The 24,061-nt window shown below is 41.6% G+C and overlaps 1 protein-coding gene across 1 annotated transcript in view; it reads left to right on the top strand.

Annotated features, from left to right (window-relative positions):
- Positions 1-24,061, top strand: part of MAPKAP1 (MAPK associated protein 1) — a 245,109-nt gene that overhangs the window by 17,911 nt on the left and 203,137 nt on the right. The window contains exon 2 of the mRNA XM_068247952.1: positions 12,997-13,316. Coding sequence (XP_068104053.1) covers positions 13,061-13,316 — 256 coding nt within the window. The 5' untranslated portion in view covers positions 12,997-13,060. The remainder of the gene's footprint in view (positions 1-12,996; positions 13,317-24,061) is intronic.

Raw genomic sequence — 24,061 nt, 5'->3', positions numbered from 1 at the left:
AGTTTGGCGTAGGTGAATGAGGATGCTTGATGTGCCTTCATAAATTTCCTTGAAGTTTGACCAAGATGTTACATTGTCTCTGCTAATGGTCTTTGGTGCTATATTAGGCTCAGATGTTGTAAGTTGGATGGCGGACCGTATAGCGGATACTTTGTCTGAGAAGAAAAGGGCAAATTGGTCACATTTTTGAAGACTGGATATTAAATTTTTGGCATGCCGGGTTGCAGATTTTTTCCACTGTGCAGAACAGTTGGGCTGGTTTGTTAACTGCATTTGCAATCTCATGTGATAGAAATTATGATTTTTTTTTCTCGGTGATTACCTTTTGGTAGTTCTTCAAGTGGAGGATTAAGGCATGTTTGTCTTCTGGGGACTGAGATTTGTGCAACAGTCTTAAGTTTTTGGCCTTGTCTTTTCAACTCTTGTATAGAGTTATCAAACCACTGTGCATGATGGTGTGGGGTAAGAAATGTGGTGTGCAGAGGAGCAATGGTCTCAAAGGTGGAGGACACACATTTGTTGTATTTAAACACCGGAGTATCAGGGTCCAAGCTGGAGTTAGTCAATTCGTCAAAGCTGAGGTTATCTCGGATATGCTGCGGTGTTAGCCCTTTTAAGCAGCGATAATTTACTTGGTTCTTGAACTGGTGTTTGACAGTTGGTATTGAGAGGGAGAAGTGGATAGTGCGGTGGTCTGACCAGACAACAGGATGAATTTCCACACTGGCTATTGACAGACCAGTATGGAATATAAGGTCCAGAGTGTGACCTTTCTTGTGAGTAGCAGAGTTGATTGCTTGGGAGAAGCCCAGTTCATTTATGGCACAAGGTAGCTCTATTCCTAGTTGAGAAAAGGGTTCATCGACCCATGTATTGAAATCTCAAAGAACAATACATCTGGGGTGTTCCAGTGTTAGGTTGCATAGGAGATGTACAAGTTCCTTAAAGCGGACCCAAACCAAACATTTTTTTAATTAAAAATATATTTAGTTGCGCCACTCTGACACATACAAAGATAAATAAACACTCCTTCAAACCTATGATCAATTCAGTGCATGCTTTTCACCCTTCTCTTTTCATAGCTAGGGTTATACTGGGGGCAGCCATTAGCAATTCCTCCATTGCCAGACACCATCTACTCCACCAGTTTGCCTGAAAAATCCCGGCAATTTGAAAGGAAGGGAGGGGTTCCTCCAATAAATGTAAAATATTTTATATTTGTCATCATGCAGCTGAAAAAAGGCTGCTATTTATTATTATAATTTAGAAAATAGATTTTATTTCTGAAATCTTGTATTTTTAATTTGGGTCCACTTTAAGGAAGGCCGAGTACTTTCTTGGTGGGCGGTAAATCAGCAATATGTTTGTTTTTCTCAGCTGAAAGTCGCGCCTCCAACCATTGAAGCTAGTTTGCAGCAGGGCTGTGGAGTCGGTCCAAAAATCCTCCGACTCCGACTCCTCAGTTTAGGATTCCACCGACTCCTCGACTCCGACTCCTCTAATTTGCATATTACAATTTTTTTGATTAAAAGTATGTAACATGAAATTCGTCTCTTAACTGCCAAAGCTTAGGAATTTTACAAGACAACTGAAGTGAGAAGGATATGTAGACTACTATATTTATTCCCTTTAGACTAAAACTAGTCCTTGGTAAGAGTACTTGTAAAAGGTACAAACCGGAACAAAGAACATCTATCAGGACCTAGGCAATGTAAGTGTGGGTACATGTAAGAATGATGTGCAGGTACTCTGCAGGGGAATGAGGAGATTGTAAACAGACAACACCTCTGTGTTCAATGTGCACAGCATTCTCAGTGGATTCCCTGCAGCTCTGTGGGGAGTGCATATGTAGAGTATAGTACTACTGTGTAACAAAGTAAACCTGAGACAGATGAAATTAAAGTTTTATACATACCTGGGGATTCCTCCAGCCGCCTTCAGGATAATCAGTCCCTCGCTGTCCTCCTCCACCACCTGGATCTTCTGCTATGAGTCCAGGTACTTGAGCCAGTCGGGTGTAGTGCGCATGCACACACTCCGCCGCCAGGAGCATACTACACCTGTGCAGCACTATTGCGCAGGTGCAGAATGTTCCTGGCTGTGGGAGCGGCATGCGGCCGGACAGCGCTGACTGGCTGAATTACCAGGACTCATAGCAGAAGATCCGGGTGGTGGAGGACAGCGAGGGATTGATTAGCCTGAAGGGGGCTGGAGGAAGCCCCAGGTATGTATAAAACTTTACTTTTCATCCGTCTCAGGTACCCTTTAATTTGTAGTCACCAAACCAAATTTTAACAACATATCAAATGATTTGATTTTATCAGCAAAGGGAGTGCATACATTTGCATAAATCAGCATCAATGCAGAATTATTTCCATCTCATTGACCATCTCTATTAGTGACACAGCTACACATCAGGCTTTATTCTTACAACATAGATGTTATTTAGTATATATAAGAGATTCCTGTGTACACATCATATATACAGTCACAATCAGATATGTACCTTAAAAATACGGTGACTGCTTTATTGAAGCAGCACAAGTAACTAATTTTGATTGGTTTATTTCATTTTTGTGGACTAAGCACAGCTATTACTGTATATATACTGTATATATACATTATTTTTAATGACTATTATCTGAGAAATAGAACATTTTATCATATTTTCTATTTTGATTACAGTTACAAATTCATTAGGAGTCGGAGTCGGTGCATTTTTTCCCGACTCCGACTCCAGGCACCCAAAATTGCCCGACTCCACGACTACACAGCCCCGGTTTGCAGGTCCTACAGTAAGTGGTCTGATTTTCAAAGCTGATCTAAAGCAAAGTACAACCCCTCCACCCTGCATTCTTTCCTGTTTCAGTGTATCACGTAATAGTTTATTGGCACGGGGTGGGGCCAATTGGTTCAAAAACCAGGTTTCAGTCAGGCAGGCCAGATCAGAAGACTCTTTAGATCGTGTATGATTGCTGTTTTGTTGTTCATCGATTTGACATTACAGAGAACAGCCTCGATGGGGCTACCCTGGGAGCTGAGGTCTGTGATTGAGGACTTCAGGAGGGAAGAGTCTCCAGATGTTTGGCTGTCATCTCTGCAGGATTGTGCTGGAACTTTCAAGGTTGTTGCCTGGGTGTACTCTGTAGATTTAGTCCTAATACTTACCAGGGCTATGTATTTGGTACAAAAATCATCCGACTCCGACTCCTCAGTTTATAAAACCACCGACTCCATGTACCCAAAATTACCCCTACTCCTACAACTCCACAGCCCTGGTTTACGTATCGTAACATGGATGTTAGCATATGCCAGAGACTTTTGTAAGTCTTTAGCTGACACTCTAAAGATTCTTCTTCACCTCATTGAGCATTCTGTGCTGTGCTCTTGCAGTCATCTTTACAGGACGGCCACTCCTAGGGAGAGTAGCAGCAGTACTGAACTTTCTCCATTTATAGACAATGGCCTCAATTCACAAAGATCATGCTAGAGATAATAAGGCAAGAGAAAACTTACCTCCACACGTGAGAGAGTTATCTTACCTCTTCATTCCTTAAGTTACCTCTCCTGTAGTTAATTTACCTCCTCTGTAGTTAATTTACCTCCTCTGTAGTTAATTTACCTCCTCTGTAGTTATTTTCACATGCAGCTAATTAACAGCCTGTCTTTAACTCTGGAGTTATTTTAAGGGTTGGAGAGTTAATTTAAAGACAGAAGAGTTAACTTTAGGCTTGCCTGAGGTAAAATGTTTCCTGAATACTACATGCCTTATCACCATGGTAACAACTCTAGAAGAGTTATTAAAGACAGGAGATAAGTTTAGTGAATTGAGGCCAATTTGTCTTACCGTGGACTGATGAACAGCAAGGCTTTTGGAGATACTTATGCAAGTTAACAATTCTTAATCGTAGGTCTTCTGAGAGCTGTTTTGGGCGAGGCATCATTCACATCAGGCAATGCTTCTTGGGAAAAGCAAACTCAAAACTGGTGTGTGTGTGTGTGTGTTTTTTTTTTATTTATTTTTTTATTTTATAGGACAGAGCAGTTTTAACCAACACCTCCAATCTCATCTCATTGATTGGACTCAGCTGACTAACACCTCACTCCAATTAGCTCTTGGATATGCCATTAGTCTAGGGGTTCATATACCTTTTCCATCTGCACTGTGAATATTTACATGGTGTGTTCAATAAAAACATGGAGATCTTTCATTATTTGCGTGGTATCACCAGACTGTGATTGTCTATTGTTGTGATTTAGATGAAGTTCAGATCATGTTGTATGACCAATTTGTACAGAAATCCATATCATTCCAAAGGGTTCACATTCCTTTTATTGCTACTGTGAATGTTAGTTGTCTTGTCTACCTAGCATTGCATTGATAGCATGTAAGGAGTCCACCAAGTGATAGCTTAGTAATCAGACTGCCCAAATGTTACCTTTGTATTTTGAGAATGATAATAATGGCACAGCAAAAATAAAGGAGCCGTCTGTGGCCTCTAGGTAAAAAAATGCACAAGATTAACCCCTTCCAACATCACCAAATTGATAAATGCATTAGGTCATCCAGCACTTAAACACTACAAAAATGAATAAAATACCACAAATCAACAATGTACTTTAAAATCAATATTAGAGTAAAACAGTATAATCCCCCAATCCCCTCCCCCCCCCCCCCCAAAAAAAAAAACACATTAAAATGTCAGATGTCCAAGGAAAACAGAATATGTGTCCTCATAGCAATCCTCTAGATCAGGGCTTTTCAATCTCATCACTAATTGTACCACTTTTATCACCTGAAAATGTAAAAGTACCACCCGTGCGCCTGCGCAGTAGAGCGGACCCGATCAGGCTCGGCTGTTTCCACCAGAACCCAAGTGGAGAACTGCAACTGCGCATGCGGGTATGCTGACAAGGAGATCTTTGGGCATCCTATCGCTGGATCCCCTCTACTGTGGAGGAAGGGGGAAGCCTCTTTAGCCTCCAAGGTCCTCGCTGTGCTGCCCTGCAGAATAGTTCAGACCTCAAATCAGCAGTAACCCAACTGCCACTGTGAACCGTTCGCCTGTGTCTCTTCACCACTGATTTGAGGTCTAAAGTATGCTGCAGGGCAGCACAGTGAAGAACCAGTGAGGGGAGATGAACTTTTTGGAGGCAAGATGGGACCAAGACAAATAGCAGGCAAGCCTGGTGTGTACCACCTGGCCAACAGCAAAGTACTACTGGTGGTACGCGTACCACAGGTGGAAAAGCCCTGCTCTAGATGCGCTCTTCTGCAGTCTGGGTGAGCAACTTCTCCCAAGCTTAGTCAGTATGCAAATTCAGAAAGCGCTTCCTTAGTTCTCACCGTGTAAGAAGGTCCAACACCTCTACCAGCTTCACCCTGTGAGACTGACACTCACTGGATTAGGTGGGCCATGATCACTGTGGCCATGCAACATATGTGGGTCATTACTGGGCTCCCCTCGCCTGAATGATCACTATTTCCTTTGTTTGTTAGACCCCATTTTCCAAATGTGGATGCTCCACCTCTTGTGAATACCCCAATGACAATTAAAAAGCGTTTATTGCACAGAGCTATTAAAAACTGTAACTTTTATTACAAGGTTCCACTTATTTATTTAAAGATTCTTTTTATTTATCATTATTATCCACTTCAGCCTTCAGTGTATTTTCATCTTATGCATCTGAGCAATGTTCACATTTCAGCGCTCCTCCCATTCATTTGCCAATAACTTTATCACTACTTATCACAACAAAATGATCTATATCTTGTTTTTTCCGCCACCAGTTAGGCTTTCTTTTGGAGGTACATTATGCTAAGTATTTTTTTTTTCTAAATGCATTTTTCTCAGTTTTTGGCCATTATAGTTTACTGATCTTTGGTCAGTAGATTCTAAATCACACAGCTGAAACAAGTATGCAGATAATCTTGTCAGATTTGTCATAGACATCTGATCTGCATGCTTGTTCAGGGTCTATGACTTATAGTATTCGAGGCAGAGGAGCAGCAGAACAGCCAGGCAATGTGCATTATTTGAAAGGAAATAAACATATCAGCCTCTACATCTGTAAGGGATTGCGGAGATGCGAATTATGCCTGGGATTGTGGGGAATGAGGAGGAAGCCGCCGCAGCGCCGAGTGGCATGGCGGCTGTCTCCACTTCTCAGCCAGCGGCTTTCGCCGCATGGTCGCATGGTGGAACTTTGCCTGCTCCCTCAGTCGCACATAGACTGAGGTCTACGCGCGCGCACACAGACACGATCTTTATGCAAGCAGAAGGGGGGTCAGCAGATCAGCCGGTCAGCTGACTCCAGCACTGATCCTGATTGGCTGAGTGACTGGGGCGGTGCTTAGGAGCGCTCCCAGTATATATAGAACAGGCCTGTCAGTTGTTCCTTGTCTGCTGTTGCATATGCTACGTGTTAGCACTCAGACCCATAGTCAGATCCGAAAGTGTGCCTAGAACCAGCAGTATCTGGGGATCCACACTTAGACAGATTCTGTTGATAGCTTAAAGTACTAATTGAATTGTATTATTTGTTATGACCCTCAGCTAGCCTCGACTACTCTTCTGTCTTGTGAGTCTGTGCCTTTGCCTATCTGATCCAGTTGCCGACTTGGCTATCCCTAACTCTGATTCTGTCTTCTGCCTTTGTACCATATCTGTCCGTGTGTTGCCGAACCTGCTTGTCTGACTCTTCTGCCCTCACCAGGGTGCTAGTCCTGGTGAGGGGCTCTCCGTTTAGTAATCACCTGCTCCTCAGGTTGATAGCTGCAGTATAGTCTGAATCACCTGCTCCTCAGGTTGATAGCTGCAGTATAGTCTAAATCACTTGCTCCTCAGGTAGATAGCTGCAGTATAGTCTGAATCACTTGCTCCTCAGGTAGATAGCTGCAGTATAGTCTGAATCACCTACTCCTCAGGTAGATAGCTGCAGTACAGTCTTAATCACCTGCTCCTCAGGTGACTAGCTATCATTAAATGCTGTCTGTGTCTCTCCTGCCCCTCAGGGGATCATCTGTTGCAGTATAGTCTGAATCACCCGCTCCTCGGGTGAACCTATCATTACTCCTCTGAGTCTCCAGCTTGCTGGAATACTGTTTACTGTGTTGACTAGAGATACCCCCTTCACCAGCTCCTCTGGACAGTGGGTATCTCCATCTATATTTACTGTTGCACCAAACACCATCTTACATCTTTGTATCCTGTGTGTCTTGCTTTACCTGTATTATTGTTGATTCTGCAGATCACCACATATTCAGGTATAACATCTGTATTATTGGTGATACTGCAGATCACCAATAATCAGAAAATCTGTTCTGGCTGACACCGGTCGTTACAACATCCCTCTCACCTTGGGTTCCCTTTAAACCTAGAAACTCTCTCCACAGCCTCTGCATTGATCATTATTGATATGTGATTGTTTTTTTTTTTTGGAGGTCCAAAAATCCTAAATCACGTCTTTGGTCTTTTATACCATAAAATTCTACATAATTATGTAGAAAGGCTTAGTAAAAATCTTTGATTAATGATAAAAAAGGCTTAGTTGCCAGAAATATATGTATGTGTGCTAGATTGTCACATTTCATCATTAATAATCCACCTAAAAACAATTTAAAACAACACAGATATAAACAAAATTGTATGTATATTGTTATTGTGTTTCTACTACACAAATGGGCAACAGATTGTCACCAAGTGGCCTCAGTCGGTGAAAATAAACACCACATTCTAAGATCTCAACCACAAGCATGCCCAATGAAGCCCACAAAACAAGTATGCACTTAATTATAATTTCAGTATTTGTGTAGAACTTTTCCCCAGTTGGACTTAAATCGATTGAAAGGCAGGCACTAGAGCACAATCAGTAGGCAGTAGCATTGTTAGAGAGTCTTGCCCAAGAACTCCTACTGAATAGGTGCAGGCCTACTGAATAAGAAGAGATTTGAACTCATGTCTTCTATACCAGGGGCGGTGGCCTTAACCATTACACCATGCAATAATTTCTTGAAGAACACCTGGACAACTGCATATGACCCCGGTTTTCCAAGCGTTGTCCATGTAAACAAAGCCTCAATTAATTCAAGCTTGCAATTGGAATTTCTTCTGCTTCTTAAGCCATTATTACCTCAGAGTCCTATTACAGAAACTTGAGACACTTTTGAAACAACTAAATAGACCCGAGAAGGTACGTTCCTTCCTTCCTCCCAGAAATCACTTTGGAACGGTGAGCTGTGTTTGTACTCTAGGGTTGCACGGAAGGAGTTAAGCAATTGCTGTCTCAGGCACTCTGTCATCCACCAGGCTGAGAAATGCCAAGGTCTTTTTGACATCTGCTCTCCGATTGATACCGCAGGCTTTGCGGGTAACAGCTGAAAAAGCCCCACAGGTGCCATATAAAGAGGTGACCATGTTGTCATATTTCATTGCAGCATCCTTCTGCAACGCCATAATTACCTAATTAGGTTGTTAATTAGGAAATTAGCATTTTGCCGTATTGATAGAAGGCGGCATGCAAGCTGGGCGCGTTTGTCTACTTTAATTTAGGATTTGTGTGTCTATCATACGTACGTTCTAACTTGAGCCCTGGGAAAGGAGATGCAACGTGGACTGGATCATGAATGAGTTATGTCTTCCTGTGTACTGGGCTTACTATGATAAATTAGATACATATTTTTCTCTTTTATTGTTATAGTTTAAGATGTTATGTTAGGTTCCGTTGTCATTTGATATTTGACTGAAATGCCGTATTTGTGTAATTTTAATTCCATTTAAAGAAGAACACAGTGAGCATGAGTCACAAAGCTTTTTCACCTATTACCACCTTATCTATGTTACATTTTCAAGCTCCCAAAGATCAAAAATATAATTAAGGTAAGAAAAGTAATATTGAAGTGAAGTTAATCAGGAACAACTTGAGTGATTATTTTGCTAGTAAAGGTGCTGAAAGGTTACTTTTATCAATTAGGTGATAAATAAGACATTTTTGAGAAGTTTCGTGAATAGAGCATTGAAGCATTAAGAAAGTATAGCACAAGTAATTTTGGTTGCAATCATTTAATACACTTGGCTTAGGGCAGACTTGTCCAAACCTCCCAAAGCTGCATACTGTTTGTTAAAGAGACTCTGAAGCGACTTTTGAAACAGCTTTTTACCTTATATTCTACATGGGCATGTTTGCCCCTGCTAAAACGCTGCTCTCCTGCGGCAGAACGAGGGGTCTTTACCCCCAAATCCCCTCCGTAGTGCCCGGGGATCGTTTCCTGCTTGAGGCAGGGCTAACGGCCGCAGCCCTGCCTCTCAGCGCGTCTATCAGCCGCCTCTCCCCGCCTCTCTTAGTCTTCCTTCACTGAGAGGGGCGGGGGAGAGGCGGAGATCCGCCGCTGATAGACGCGCATGGAGGCAGAGTTGCAGCCGGAAGCTCTGCCTCCAGGAGCAGCAAAATCTACGACCAAGTTGGTCGTGGATTTTGCAGGGGGGATTTGGGGGGTAAAGGCCCCTCATTCTGCCACAGGAGAGAGGCGTTATAGCAGGGGCAAACATGCCCATGTAGAAGATAAGGTAAAAAGCTGTTTTAAAAGTCGCTTCAGAGTCTCTTTAAGCAATTTCTTCTAGTTTCAATCTACCCCTCATATTATCTCTTTACCAGCCTGTGATACAGCGGCAGAATGTAACCCTTCTCTACCGATCAGGAAGTCGAAAATAAAGTCTATTTCCATAAATCTTTTGATTTCTTACATCCACCTTATCAAATAATAAATAGGAGAAGCAGACAATAAAAGCGCGGCCAAAGTGGGCACCCACTAAATAGTGGGTGCCGGGGCTAACTGCTACTGCTATTTAGCGGGAGGATCCGATTGAATTGTTTTTTACCGTTTTTGGCTCTAATTAATGTATTCACTTTTTTGTTGTTGTTGTTGTTATTTAGCGGGTGGCTTCGGTTTAATTGCTCTTTACCTTATTTTTTGTTATTTAGCAGCGGCTTCGGTTTAATTGTTATTTACCTTTTTTGTTATTTAGTAGGCGGCTTATAGTTGACGGGGGAGGGAGGGTTATTAGTTACACGGGGAGGGAGGGTTATTGGTGGCCCGGAGAGGGAGGGAGAGTTATTAGTGGCCCGGGGAGGGACACTTATTATGCAAATTGTATTTTCTCTGATTTTTCTAAATAGTTGATATAAGTGGCAGTCAGCATCATTTTTGAGTAATCAGCCATAAGAGTGTAATTTGAATGTTATTGAATAAACCTCCTAATGATAACGCCATGTTTTTTTAAAAATACAAAGTTTAAAATGCACTTTTCCAAATGATTACGCACCATAGATTTTCAAAACATTTTATGGGTTGGAAAGAACTAAAAATGGTCATTTTATGAACTTGCAGGATTAGGAGGTCAAATTTACTGTAACAAAAAGCTGTTTCAATCAAAAACATCTTAACAGGGCAAGTTACATTTGATAGCAGCTTCACAATTCTTGCATCCATTAACCACTTAAGGACCACACTAGTTTGTAATGATCGGTGCTGCGTGGGCTCTACAGCCCGCAGCACCGATCAGGATTGTGGCCGGGCGATCAGACTTCCCCCTTTTTTCCCCACTAGGGGGATGTCCTGCTGGGGGGGTCTGATCGCCGCCGGCCATTAGTGAGTAGCGGGGGGGCTCCTCAAAGCCCCCCACCACTGCGTTTTCCGCCCTCCCTCCGCTTACCTCCCTCCTCTTCTTTCCCTAGGTGGCGCAGGACGGATATCCGTCCTGTGCATTGTGGGATAGGCTTCAACCTATCATTTGCCGGCGATCCCCCGGCCAATCAGAGGCCGGGGATCGCCGATCTGCCTTACGGCGCTGCCGCGCAGCAGCGGCGTATGATGTAAACAGCTGCGATTTCTTCCCCGCGTGTTTACATTACGTGTGCAAGCCGCGATCGTCGGCTCGCACACTGTTCACGTAGGCACCCTCCGTGAACTGGCATGTAAAGGCTGCTCGTATGAGCGTCCGTTTCCATGCTATACCACTAACGACCAGGCGCTGTTACCTGGTCGTTAAGTGGTTAAACAGCTCTCGTCCTGGCCAAACAGCTCTCTTCCCATAATTCCAGCCCAAAACATTACTCCACCACCTCCTTGCTGACATTGTAGCCTTGTTGGGATGTGGTGGCTCTTAACCATCCACCACTCCATCCATCTGGACCATGAAGAGTTCCTAAAGTTAATATCCTTGTTGTTAGATACATATGGCGCCTTCAAATCATGTATTTTAGACTAGTTAAAACCCTTCAGGGTCTTGTATTGCAAACACCAGTGTTTCCAATCAACCCAAGGAATGTAACCAAACACAGATTGCCAAGTGGACCTGAAATAGCGAGCAGGAATAGTTTTTTTACCATAGGCTCTAATGGTGGTTGCAGATTATTGCAACCCACCCTTGTGTGTATAATACTTACATCTCTTTAGTAGAGGCGTTGTTGTGCTTTGCCAATTACAGCTAAAGCATTGTCAGCCCAGGGCAGGCCCGCTACGATGGTGACTCCCGAAACCTTAAAAAGAACCTGAGATGTGAGACCTATGGACGTTGCCATATTTACAGTATTTCCTTTTAAACAATGCCAGTTGCCTGGAAGGCCTGCTGATCTTTCTGGTCAATAGGGTCTAAATCAAACACCTAAAACAAGCATGCAGCTAATCTTGTCAGATTTGTCATAGACCTCTGATCTGCATGCTTGTTCAGGGTCTTTGGCTTAGAGCAGTGCTGTCCAACTTCGTGGGCATGGAGGGCCGTTTTTTTTCAGGCCACATGTTGGAGGGCCGGCAGTCCCCCCCCCCCCCCCCACAATAGCAGCAGTTTCCCCACAAAATGCACTCAGATTGGCTGCAGATGTCCCCACAAAATGCACTCAGATTGGCTGCAGATGTCCCCACAAAATGCACTCAGATTGGCTGTAGATGTCATCCGTTCCCCGCCGCCGCAGCCTCTGCATTGATCATTATTGGAATGGGATTGGTCTTTTTGGTGGTCCTAAAGTCCAGAATCACTTCTTTGGTTTTTGTTTATAACATAAAATTCTGCATAATCAAGTCTGTAGAAAGACGTAGTCGAAAATCTTTGATTATGGATAAAGGCAACAAGTCTTATTTGCCATAAATATATGTATATATGCTAGATTATCATATTATATCATCATGAATAATCCCCCTAAAAACAATTTAAAACAAAAAAAAGATGAAGAATGTATTTGTTTTTCTACTACACATATGGGCAACAGATTTGTCACTAAGCAGCCTCAGTCGGTGAAAATAAGCACCACATTCTAAGATCTCAATGAAGCCCACAAAATAACTATACACTGTGGGCTATGTGGGCAAATACTTATACCCCTTTGCAAATTCCATTTGCAATTTAATCGGGTTCCTGCTGCAGATAGCATATCACACATGTCAGTAATGTCACATAAAGCCATAGTAAGAAGTTTTGAATCAGGATAATACCATTTATTGGAATAAGTAAGCAAGCTTTCAGCTGTATAGCTTTCATCAGGCTTCAATCCTGTTAATACCTTACTGCTACATACAGCCATGGGCAGCAGAAAAGAGGCATGTGGGATGCTGTCACACAAGCAGGTAGACTTCAGGTAAAGAGAAGCCCATTATCTGCATGATTGATAAAGGACAATTTGGGGAAATGGATGAAATCAGTTATACTTTGAAGGAAAGCAAGAAGTAGCGTTGTTTGCTTTCAGGCATTGACTTTCAGAAGTAAGATAGATGAGTCATGAACTATGGTGACTGCTTTCTTTCCGGCCTAGATGTTAAATGTGACAGTACATGACAAAGCCGCTTGTTTATGGATCCTGTGTTAGGATTGACGGATTTGTTCTTGCCAGAAAAGCTTTTTAGAATACATCCTGTAAAAAAAATTACAGTAAATAACTGCTACCTGCGTAGCCCTCTACTATTTCATGGAATGTTTATCTTTGCACCTTTGGTTTGTTTGGCAGGATACAGTTCTCTATGGATTACTGGATACAGTTGTGAGGAACCCGTGTACCACGGGAGAAGAGCATGGCTTTTCTGGACAATCCCTTGATTATTTTGGCCCATATCCGCCAGTCACATGTTACTAGCGATGACACTGGCATGTGTGAGATGGTGCTGATTGACCATGATGTGGACTTAGAAAAACTGCACTCCTCATCAGTGCCTGCAGACAACACCTCACAGGTGCAAGGAAATGGAGAAACGCAAGGGTATATTTATTCTCAGTCACTGGATATTACATCTAGTTGGGATTTCGGTATAAGAAGAAGATCAAATACAGGTAAGACCTGTAGTTAAAACCCTAGTTTAACATCTCATTTTTTAACTGCATAATAACAAAAATTTGCCTTCATTAAAGGGACTCCGAGCACCTTTCATGGGCATGCCTTTAAGACTCCGACCAGTTCAGTAAAGTACTTAAAGATGCATACCTGTAGCTTGTGCTCTCCTCTTTCATTTTATGCCTAAATCGCCATTCTACACCAAATAGTTTTAATTCGATTTTAAATTAACAATCGCGGCTGCCATCTTGGCTATGTTAACTTTCGGGTCACCCCTGTCTTCTCTGTTAGAGGAGTGCATCACAAAATGAAGCAGGAAGAGGAAGTGACACGCATGACCATTGCAAGAGACTCCTCCAGAGGGGTCATATCACGACTTCGTTGGAAATCGTCTGGCATAAAGGCATATGCATGAGAGGTGTCCGTAGTCCCTTTAACAATGCACAACATTTTGTACATTGCACATCTGTACTTTAAGCAGTTAATATTTTGAAAATACCTCCTGGTTTCTGCATGCTGCATTCTGTTGCTCATTTCCAGGAGAAAGATATTTCCCTTCAGTCAATCAGTGGAGCGGGGCAGTGGGAGGCAAGTGCAGGATGGAAGGACATACCAGTACATGCATACAGCGGATGGCTTAAAAATTATTATTATAGATTAGATTTCACTATCAAGGTGAATGATTAAAGTGATACTGAAGAGAGACTAAAAATAAAAAAAACAGAGACTCACCTAAGGAGAGGGAAGGCTCTGGATTCTATAGAGCCTTCCCGTTCTCCTGCCGGTCTCCTTGTTTCCCCGCAGGCTCCTCCGTTTGAATCTCGCGCTGTGGGATACTTTGGAAGTCTGCGGAAGCACTCGGGCCATTTTTTTTTCGTATTTTTTCTGTTAAAACACAGAATAAAATGCGTCTTAGGAAAAATTACTCCCCAAAGAAAGCCTAATTGGTGGCGAAAAAAACAAGATATAGATTGTTTCGTTGTGATAAGTAGTAATTAAGTTATAGGCGAATGAATGGGCAGCACGGTGGCGTAGTGGTTTGTGCTCTCGCCTTGTATCGTTGGGTCCCCGGTTTAAATCCCAGCCAGGTCAACATCAGCAAGGGGTTTGTATGTTCTCCCCGTGTCTGTGTGGGTTTCCTCCGGGTACTCCAGTTTCCTCCCACATCCCAAAAGCATACAGATAAGTTAATTGGCTTCCTCCCTAAATTGGTCCTAGACTACAATACATACACTACACAATAGTTACATAGACATAGGACTATGGTAGGGATTAGATTGTAAACCCCTCAGAGGGACAGTTAAGTGACAAGACAATATACTCTGCAGTAATTTTGAGTGTGGAGTCGCACTTACTTGGCTTCCATCAATCTCAGATGGTCAGGTGTGCAGATCCAATAGTCCCGGACACCATGGGACTCAAACTGTAGCAAATGAAGAAAAAGATCCGCACCACCTTCAGAAAAGCTTAGTCTTTTTTATTGGAAAAACAAAAGTTTGCTTTCCTAAAACAGAAAGAATTTGCGATAATTCAGGTTGGAGTGAGCTCGAGATGTCTCCCAGGCACCACTGCTGAATATATGCAAATTAACCATTGTACCCTTAGAAGCTGTTAATTTGCATATATTCAGCAGTGGTGCCTGGGAGACATCTCGAGCTCACTCCAACCTGAATTATCGCAAATTCTTTCTGTTTTAGGAAAGCAAACTTTTGTTTTTCTTAACATCTTAGTAAGGGGGCTTTTAGGACCATTGCAGTCCCTTACACACCCCAATGAGTTCTGGGTCACCATGAGCTTGCTGGTTAGTCTGTGCTTATTGGAAAAAGACATACACAAGTTTAAAAAGAACTTTAAGGCAGGGCAGTCCACTGTTTCAGGCTCCTCCCCATCTTCATGCTGCCTAGTTCTGAAGTAACATACAAAAACACCAACATATATACAGAGAAACAACCAATCACTGAGTATATACTAATTAGAGGACCTGATGGGAAACAGCCTATTTAAATATCTAGTCACGCCTCATTTAAATAGGCTGTTTCCCATCAGGTCCTGTTTTTGTATGTTACTTCAGAACTAGGCAGCATGAAGATGGGCAGGAGCCCGAAACAGTGGCCTGTCCTGCCTTAAAGTTCTTTTTAAACTTGTGTGTCTTTTTCCAATAAAATAGACTAAGCTTTTCTGAAGGTGGTGCGGATCTTTTTCTTCATTTAAGACAATATACTCTGTACAGCGCTGTGGAAGATGTCGGCGCTATATAAATACTAAATAATAATAATGGAAAGAGCACTGACAGAGGAAAAACCCTTGGAGGTGAAGTGGTTAATATCAGTCAGATATTGATTTTTACATGATATAAAGGATACCGGTTAGTGTACCTGCCTTTACATACTTTTAAATCATTTGAATAGTGGATTGCTAGTTTCAGTATAATAGAGGTACAGCGGTTATACAAAAGAATCCACCTTTTCTAAATATTCACATTTTGCTGCATTAAAGCCTGAAATGAAGACACACAAATAACATTTTTTTCAGCTGTATTTACTCAATGCAACTTAAAATAAGTTGAAATATTCTGTATAATAGTTTAGGGAATTAAAAAAATGGATCATTGAGATGGATAAAGCAATATCCCCTTTTAAAAAGCATTTGTAATCGCAATCTGGTGTAACTAACCACCTCCTAAATTGCACCTCAAGCTAAAAGACTTTCACATGTGATCATTTGTAGTCATTTTGATTAGTTCTGCATAAAGTCAAGCATTCCTGGAGCATTCAAGTGATTGGTAGTGCAACTGAAAGCAAACAATCAACTATGGCTGAAAAAGCGCTGTCAGAATATCTCAGGGATAAAGTTGTAAGCAGAAATAAGTTAGTAGATGGATAGAAAAATATTCAATTGCTTTATCGATCCCCAGGAAAACAGTGAAGTTAAAATTTAAATGTGGAAAATATTTGATAATACTCTGATCCTTCCTGGACTAGGTTGTCCCTCCAAAATGGATGGTAAAGTGAGGAGGAAACTGGTCAGAGTGTCTTCAGTTGCCTTTGGCAACTTTGAATCAATTACATAAATTCTTGACAAAGCGTGACCATTGTGTGCAGACAACAATGTATCAATGAAAGGGCTGCAAAAAAAAAAAAACACTCTTCAAGAAGGACCATGTTAAGTTTCAATGGAACTTTGCCAAAATGTTTCTTAAAGAGAATCTGTACTCTAAAAGTCTTACAATAAAAAGCATACCATTCTATTCATTATGTTCTCTTAAGCCCCTCTGTGCTGTTTCTGCCACTCCCTGCTGCAATCCTGGCTTGTAATTGCCAGTTTTAGGCAGTGTTTACAAACAAAAAACATCACTGCTAACCAGCATGTGATAGGCTGAGAGAAGCTCAGTCTGTGACTCATACAGAGCCTGCCGGAGGCGTGGAGAGGGTGTATAACTTCTACCTATCACAGCAGAGCAGCACATTCCTGTCTGAGCCGGCAAAGCTGACAAAGGAAAGAAGATTAGATTATATAACAGAGATAATACAGCCACTGTGCAACTAGGAAAGGCTGCAGTAAGACAGACCACATTAGAACAGGCATAGGAACTTATAGGATAGAAGAAATAAGGCTAAAAATGTTTTTACAGAGTCTCCTTAAAAACTCTGTGGCTAAAAGGAATGCTATTATAGTCAGGTGACACCAAAATCAAACTGTTAGGCCTCAACACCAAACAGCATATCGTGTGAAAGGGCAAGACAGCTTACCATCCAAAGACAATGTTGGACTGAGAGGTGGAAAAACTGAGGAAATCCACTGGCTGGCCAAGCAGCAGTAATCATGTGTTGCTGATCACAGTGAAGACTTGCTGCAGATTTCTATTGGGAGTGATAACACAGGGTTTCTGCTGCTTGGCCAGCAGGTGGATTTCCTAAGCTTTTTCAACTCCCAGTCCGACACTGTCCAGAGAACACCTTACCTATAGTAAATCATGCAGGCTGTAGCGTCCTGTTGTGCGGATGTTTCTCTGCAACAGGGACTGGGATGCTTGTCAGGATAAAAGAAAAAAAATGAATTTGGTGAATACCATCCAACCCTTCAGTAATATCTGCTGCCCTCTCCCAGAAAGTTGTCATAGGAAGAAGTTTCACTTTCCAACATGGCAATGATCCACAGCACTGATTATAACTGATCACACAGTTGCTGAAGGAGAAGAGGGTGAATGTCCTTGCCTGGCATAGTCAGACCCCAGATTTAAACCCTACTGGAATGGCTTGGCAATTGTACTCCACCACTGGTCTCTAACCAGTTTGGCTAGAGGTGGCCACTAATGATACAATTCAGTGAACGATCATTTACGAATGATTAGTCATATGAATGATCGGAAATGATCATTTGGGATCACTAATGGATGAAAATCTCGTAACCAATCTGATCAGATTAATTCAATTGATACCATTTTCGGATCCATCCATCAATGTGATCAGAATGGTTAGGATATTATTGTCGGTTAGTGGTCCCAAAGATCATTTCTGATGGTTCATATGATCGTCCGTAAACAATCGTTAAGTACATTGTATCGTTAGTGACCACTTTAAGTTTGAACAGTTCTGTATAGAAGATTTAGCAAATAGTGCAATGTGTAGATGTGCAATGTTGGCAGATGAGTATCCCAATAGACTTGAGGCTGTAATAAAAGCAAAAGGGGCTTTGATAAAGTACTGTGATCAAGTGTTGTCTTGTCCACCCTGCATACCGAGATGCTCACACTCTCCTTGGGATTTCTGGTCTACCAAAACCTGGGTGAAGTATATATTTACTCCTATGTCTTTCACCAGCCACCACCAGTAACATTTAAGTAGATGGCCATGGTTTACTGTTTTCTGTGTATACACTTTGTTTCACTTTGCTCACTGTTTAGCACTTTATTCTAAACATGGGTTCAATCATGCACAGTATCAAATTGATAACGGGGGGTGTAGATAAGGTTCTACCAGGTATCAACTTGTACATTTATGCAGATATTATTCATTATCCTTAGAAGGGTGTGGATGGTTTTTAATCGTGTGTGCATACAACTGCTATATGTGTTTTGAGATGATATAATAAACTTGTTATACTTTTTGACTATACCCTGGAGTAGTGCTGGTAATCTGGGGAGATCTTTCCTCTTTTCTTTGAATCTATATTATGCCTGCCCACAGCACATTCCTAGTGGATGAGTGCAACACATATTTGTATATTGCCATCTTTTTTCAACCCAAATAACTGTGCAACTGTGCTGCTGCGAAGCCACAGCCCAATCGCTATAGCCATGCATGGCTATATGGATGGGATGTGTGCTACGGAAAACTGCAGCATGTGGCACTCGGGAAAATGCTGCATCTTCAAACGTATTGGAAACGAGGCTCTTTGGGCTTGTAGATTTAGCCGATATTCACTTTCGATCAATCAATCAAAATTATTTTTAGTTAATGAAATATCCTACGTTATACAGTGGTGTGAAAAACTATTTGCCCCCTTCCTTATTTCTTATTCTTTTGCATGTTTGTCACGCTTAAATGTTTCTGCTCATCAAAAACCGTTAACTATTAGTCAAAAATAACATAATTGAACACAAAATGCAGTTTTAAATGATGGTTTTTATTATTTAGTGAGAAAAAAAGCTCAAAACCTACATGGCCCTGTGTGAAAAAGTGATTGCCCCCTGAACCTAATAACTGGTTTGGTCACCCTTAGCAGCAATAACTGCAATCAAGCGTTTGCGATAACTTGCAGCGAGTCTTTTACAGCGCACTGGAGGAATTTTGGCCCACTCATCATTGCAGAATTGTTGTAATTCAGCTTTATTTGAGAGTTTTCTAGCATGAACCGCCTTTTTAAGGTCATGCCACAACATCTCAATAGGATTCAGGTCAGGACTTTGACTAGGCCACTCCAAAGTCTTCATTTTGTTTTTCTTCAGCCATTCAGAGGTGGATTTGCTGGTGTGTTTTGGGTCATTGTCCTGCTGCAGCACCCAAGATCGCTTCAGCTTGAGTTGACAAACAGATGGCCGGACATTCTCCTTCAGGATTTTTTGGTAGATAGTAGAATTCATGGTTCCATCTATCACAGCAAGCCTTCCAGGTCTTGAAGCAGCAAAACAACCCCAGACCATCACACTACCACCATCATATTTTACTGTTGGTATGTTCTTTTGCTGAAATGCTGTGTTACTTCTACGCCAGATGTAACGGGACACGCACCTTCCAAAAAGTTCAACTTTTGTCTCGTCGGTCCACAAGGTATTTTCCCAAAAGTCTTAGCAATCATTAAGATTTTTTTTAGCAAAATTGAGACGAGCCTTAATGTTCTTTTTGCTTAAAAGTGGTTTACTCTTTGGATATCTGCCATGCAGGCTGTTTTTGCCCAGTCTCTTTCTTATGGTGGAGTTGTGAACACTGACCTTAATTGAGGCAAGTGAGGCCTGCAGTTCTTTAGATGTTGTCCTGAGGTCTTTTGTGGCCTCTCGGATGAGTTTTCTCTGCGCTCTTGGGGTAATTTTGGTCGGCCGGCCACTCCTGGGAAGGTTCATCACTGTTCCATGTTTTTGCCATTTGTGGATAATGGCTCTCACTGTGGTTCGCTGGAGTCCCAAAGCTTTAGAAATGGCTTTATAACCTTTACCAGACTGATAGATCTCAATTACAGTACTTTGTTCTCATTTGTTCCTGAATTTTTTTGGATCTTGGCATGATGTCTAGCTTTTGAGGTGCTTTTGGTCTACTTCTCTGTGTCAGATAGCTCCTATTTAAGTGATTTCTTGATTGAAACAGGTGTGGCAGTAATCAGGCCTGGGGGTGACTACAGAAATTGAACTCAGGTGTGATAAACCACAGTTATTTTTTTAACAAGGGGGGCAATCACTTTTTCACACAAGGCCATGTAGGTTTTGAGTTTTTTTTTCTCACTAACTAATAAAAACCATCATTTTAAACTGCATTTTGTGTTCAATTATGTTATCTTTGACTAATAGTTAACGATTTTTGATGAGCAGAAACATTTAAGTGTGACAAACATGCAAAAGAATAAGAAATCAGTAAGGGGGCAAATAGTTTTTCACACCACTGTATATGTAGAAATGCTATTATTTTCCTCGATATTGTTGTATTAAAATATATATTTATCGCCAGTTTGGGACGATTCAATAAAATGAAAAATTTAAACAATTTGGCCCATGACTTACACTGTGTTTAAAATTTTGTCCCCTTATGCAGTTAAACTTGTCACCCCTTGCTCTACATTGTAAGCTCACATCAGCAAAGTCCTCCCCTCAGTGTTTCCTGTTTCTGCTGTACTTTATCAAATGAACATGTACTGGTATTGATACATGAAGTATGTATGTATTTTGTACCTGTGTTGCTGGATGTTCTGTTTGTACATATATACTACCTGTATGTTTATGCTCCCTGCTATTGTCTGCATTATTCTATACATTGTGACACTACATGAATAATGATAATGATGTTTTAAGATGAGTTTTTTGTAATATCTGGTGCCACTAAACACCTAAAAGTATCTTGAAAAAAAGTGTCCATTTGCTTGTTTATACAAATTCCTGGCAGACGACTCATGTCTTCGTGCACTAAAGTGCCTGAAGGAGGAACGCTCCAGCAGCCAGTCAGATATTCTTTATTCTGCAAAATAAAAGAGGTGAACTGATTGGTTTCCGGGGCAGCATGGACTGGTTATCTGAGCCAGTTTTACCACCCCATAGTCTAAGTGTCACCTAAGTCTCTTATTATTAACTCAGGGCTGATATCCACTGATTTCCTTGCTTATAGCCTGTCAAATGGTAATAGAGAATGATTTATGCCCTGTTTTGCATATGTTCACAGAGATAAATACACCAAAAGATTGGTTGTTAATTCATCTAGTTTTGCTTAGATGTCACCATTGGGCAGACTAAACCGTATAGGAATGCATTCTGTTTCCTTGTTTTCAAATTATAATTTTATGGTTATAAGGTTTCAAAATTAATAGGGAATGAAGGTGACAGCCCCTGTATATCTCTCACTTCAGGTTCTCTGTCAAGGGTGTAACTATTGGGAATCAGTGGAGCAGCATGGAGTGGCTGGGGACTAACCATTCAGGAGGGGGGGGCAGCTTAAGTTTACCTCATGGCACCTTAAACTGGCCCTGTTTGTAGTAGTTTTGCAGGCTCCTAGTAAAGGAGAGCTGCAGAAAAGCAGAGAGCTACAGGTCAAGTTTAGCAATGCGGCATGTTTTCAATATTGATTGCGGACAATTTGACTGATCTAGCATACTGATGTTGTTACTTCAGTTATTTGGAAAAGTAACCATTGTTCAGTAAAGGGATAGTTGCATTATTGCACTCCTCCTCTTACCCTTTCAGTCACTTCCTTTGCTAGTATCAACTGCACTAATTATAAGACTACACAAGGAACAGTTTATCACTTGCTCGACACAGGGCTAGTGCAGAAGTTCTCATGCTGTCTACAAGTGCTGCTTGTACATCAGGATCTCAGTACAGGCTGCTATTATTCTGGGGGGGGGGAATGGGAGAGTGGAGTCGCCATGTGGTAGCAGCATGAGCAGTTCTGGGACTGGCATTTGGATCAGTAAGTAATAAACTCCTTTTTGTGTAGTTTTGTAGTAAGTGTTTAGTATAGTAGTTCTAGTATTAAGCTGAATTAGCTACAAAGACAGCGGAAGATGGACCAGGCTATATGTGATGATGAAAGATGAGGAGAGCGATCGTTCCCTGATCCATCTGATGTTGAACGATTGCGGTAATTAGCGTGGTGGTCAATGGAGATTGCAACGACTGCCCACGAATGGATTCGTCATGACGGTCATTCAAACCTGAAGTTTGCATAATATGGAGGGTCCAGGAGGGAGCCATCATTCTCCATTTATAAAAAAAATGCTGCTTGCCTAATTTCTTGTGCTGCTGCTTCTCTGCTTTTTTTTTTTTTTTTGAAAAGCAACTTTTTACCAGGGCTGTGGAGTCGGGGCAATTTTGGGTGCCTGGAGTTGGAGTCGGGGAAAAAATGCACCGACTCCTAATGAATTTAAAGAGAATCTGTACTCTGAAATTCTTACAATAAAAAGCATACCATTCTATTCATTATGTGCTCCTGGTCCCCTCTGTGCTGTTTCTGCCATTCTCTGCTGCAAACCTGGCTTGTAATTGCCAGTTTTAGGCAGTGTTTACAAACAAACTAACCAGCTTCTAATAGGCTCAGCTAAGCAGAGTGTGTTAGTCACACAGAGCCTGCAGGGGGTGTGTACAGCTTCTAGCTAATCACAAGCAGCCCTGCACATTCCAGTCTGACTGCCTCAGCCTGACTGTGCCGACTATAGAGAGAAGATTAGATCATATAACAGAGATAACACAGCTACTGTGCAATTAGGAAAAGCTGCAGTAAGCCAGACCACATTAGAAAAGGCATAGGAACTTATAGCATAGAAGAAATAAAGATAAACAATTTGTTACAGAGTCTCTTTAAACTGTAATTAAAATAGAAAATATGATAAAATGTTCTATTTCTCAGATAATAGTCATCATAAATAATTTCTACATACAGTAATAGCTGTGCTTAGTCCACAAAATGAAATAAACCAATCAAACTTAGTTACTTGTGCTGCTTCAATAAAGCAGTCCCCGTATTTTTAAAGTCAGATATACACATCTGATTGTGACTGTACAATATATATGATGTGTACACAGGAATCTCTTATATATACGAAATAACATCTATGCTGTAAGTATAAAGCCTGATGTGTAGCCGTGTCACTAAAAGAGATGGTCAATGAGATGGAAATAATTCTGCGTTGATTCTAATTTATGCAAATGTACTCATGAAACCAAATAATCTAATATGTGGTTAAAATTTGGTTTGGTGACTACAAATTAAATGGTCCTTGAGAAGGATGAAAAGAAAAGTTTTATACATACCTGGGGCTTCTTTCATCCCCCTTCAGGCTAATGAGTCCCTCGCTGTCCACCTCCACCACTTGGATCTTCTGCTATGAGTCCTGGTAATTCAGCCAGTCAGCGCTGTACGGCTGCTTGCCGCTTCCACAGCCATGAGCGTTCTGCACCTGCGCAATAGTGCTGCGCACATGTAGTACGCTCGCGGCGGAGTGTGTTCATGCACACCACGCCAGACTGGCTCAAGTGCCTGGACTAATAGCAGAAGATCCGGGTGGCAGAGGAGGAAAGCGAGGGGGCTGGAGGAAGCCCCAGGTTTGTATAAAACTTTAATTTCATTTGTCTCAGGTTTACTTTGTTACACATACATATGCACGTCCCACAGAGCTGCAGGGAATCCACTGAGAACGTTGTGCACATTGAACACAGAGGTGTTGTCTATCACCCATAAACCTTGTTCAGATTGTGCATGAAGAATGTGTAATAGAGGAAGAATCTCCTCCTTCCCCTGCAGAGTACCTGCACATCATTCTTACATGGACCCACAGTTACATTGCCTAGGGCCTGATAGATGTTCTTTGTTCTGGTCTTTACCTTTTACAAGTACTCTTACCAAGGACTAGTTTTAATCTGTGACTAAAGGGAATAAATATAGCAGTCTCCATATCCTTCTCACTTCAGTTGTCTTTTAAAATTCCTAAGCGTTGACAGTTAAGAGACGATTTTCATGTTACAGAGGTGCCAAGCTATCAATATACTCAGAGCTGTGAGATACTCCGTTCGTTTATTGCCTGATGAAGCGGGATGTTTGCCCGTGAAACG

The sequence above is a fragment of the Hyperolius riggenbachi genome, chromosome 8, assembly GCF_040937935.1.
Source record: "Hyperolius riggenbachi isolate aHypRig1 chromosome 8, aHypRig1.pri, whole genome shotgun sequence".
Lineage (NCBI taxonomy): Eukaryota > Metazoa > Chordata > Amphibia > Anura > Hyperoliidae > Hyperolius > Hyperolius riggenbachi.
This window is presented reverse-complemented; position numbering and strand designations above follow the sequence as displayed.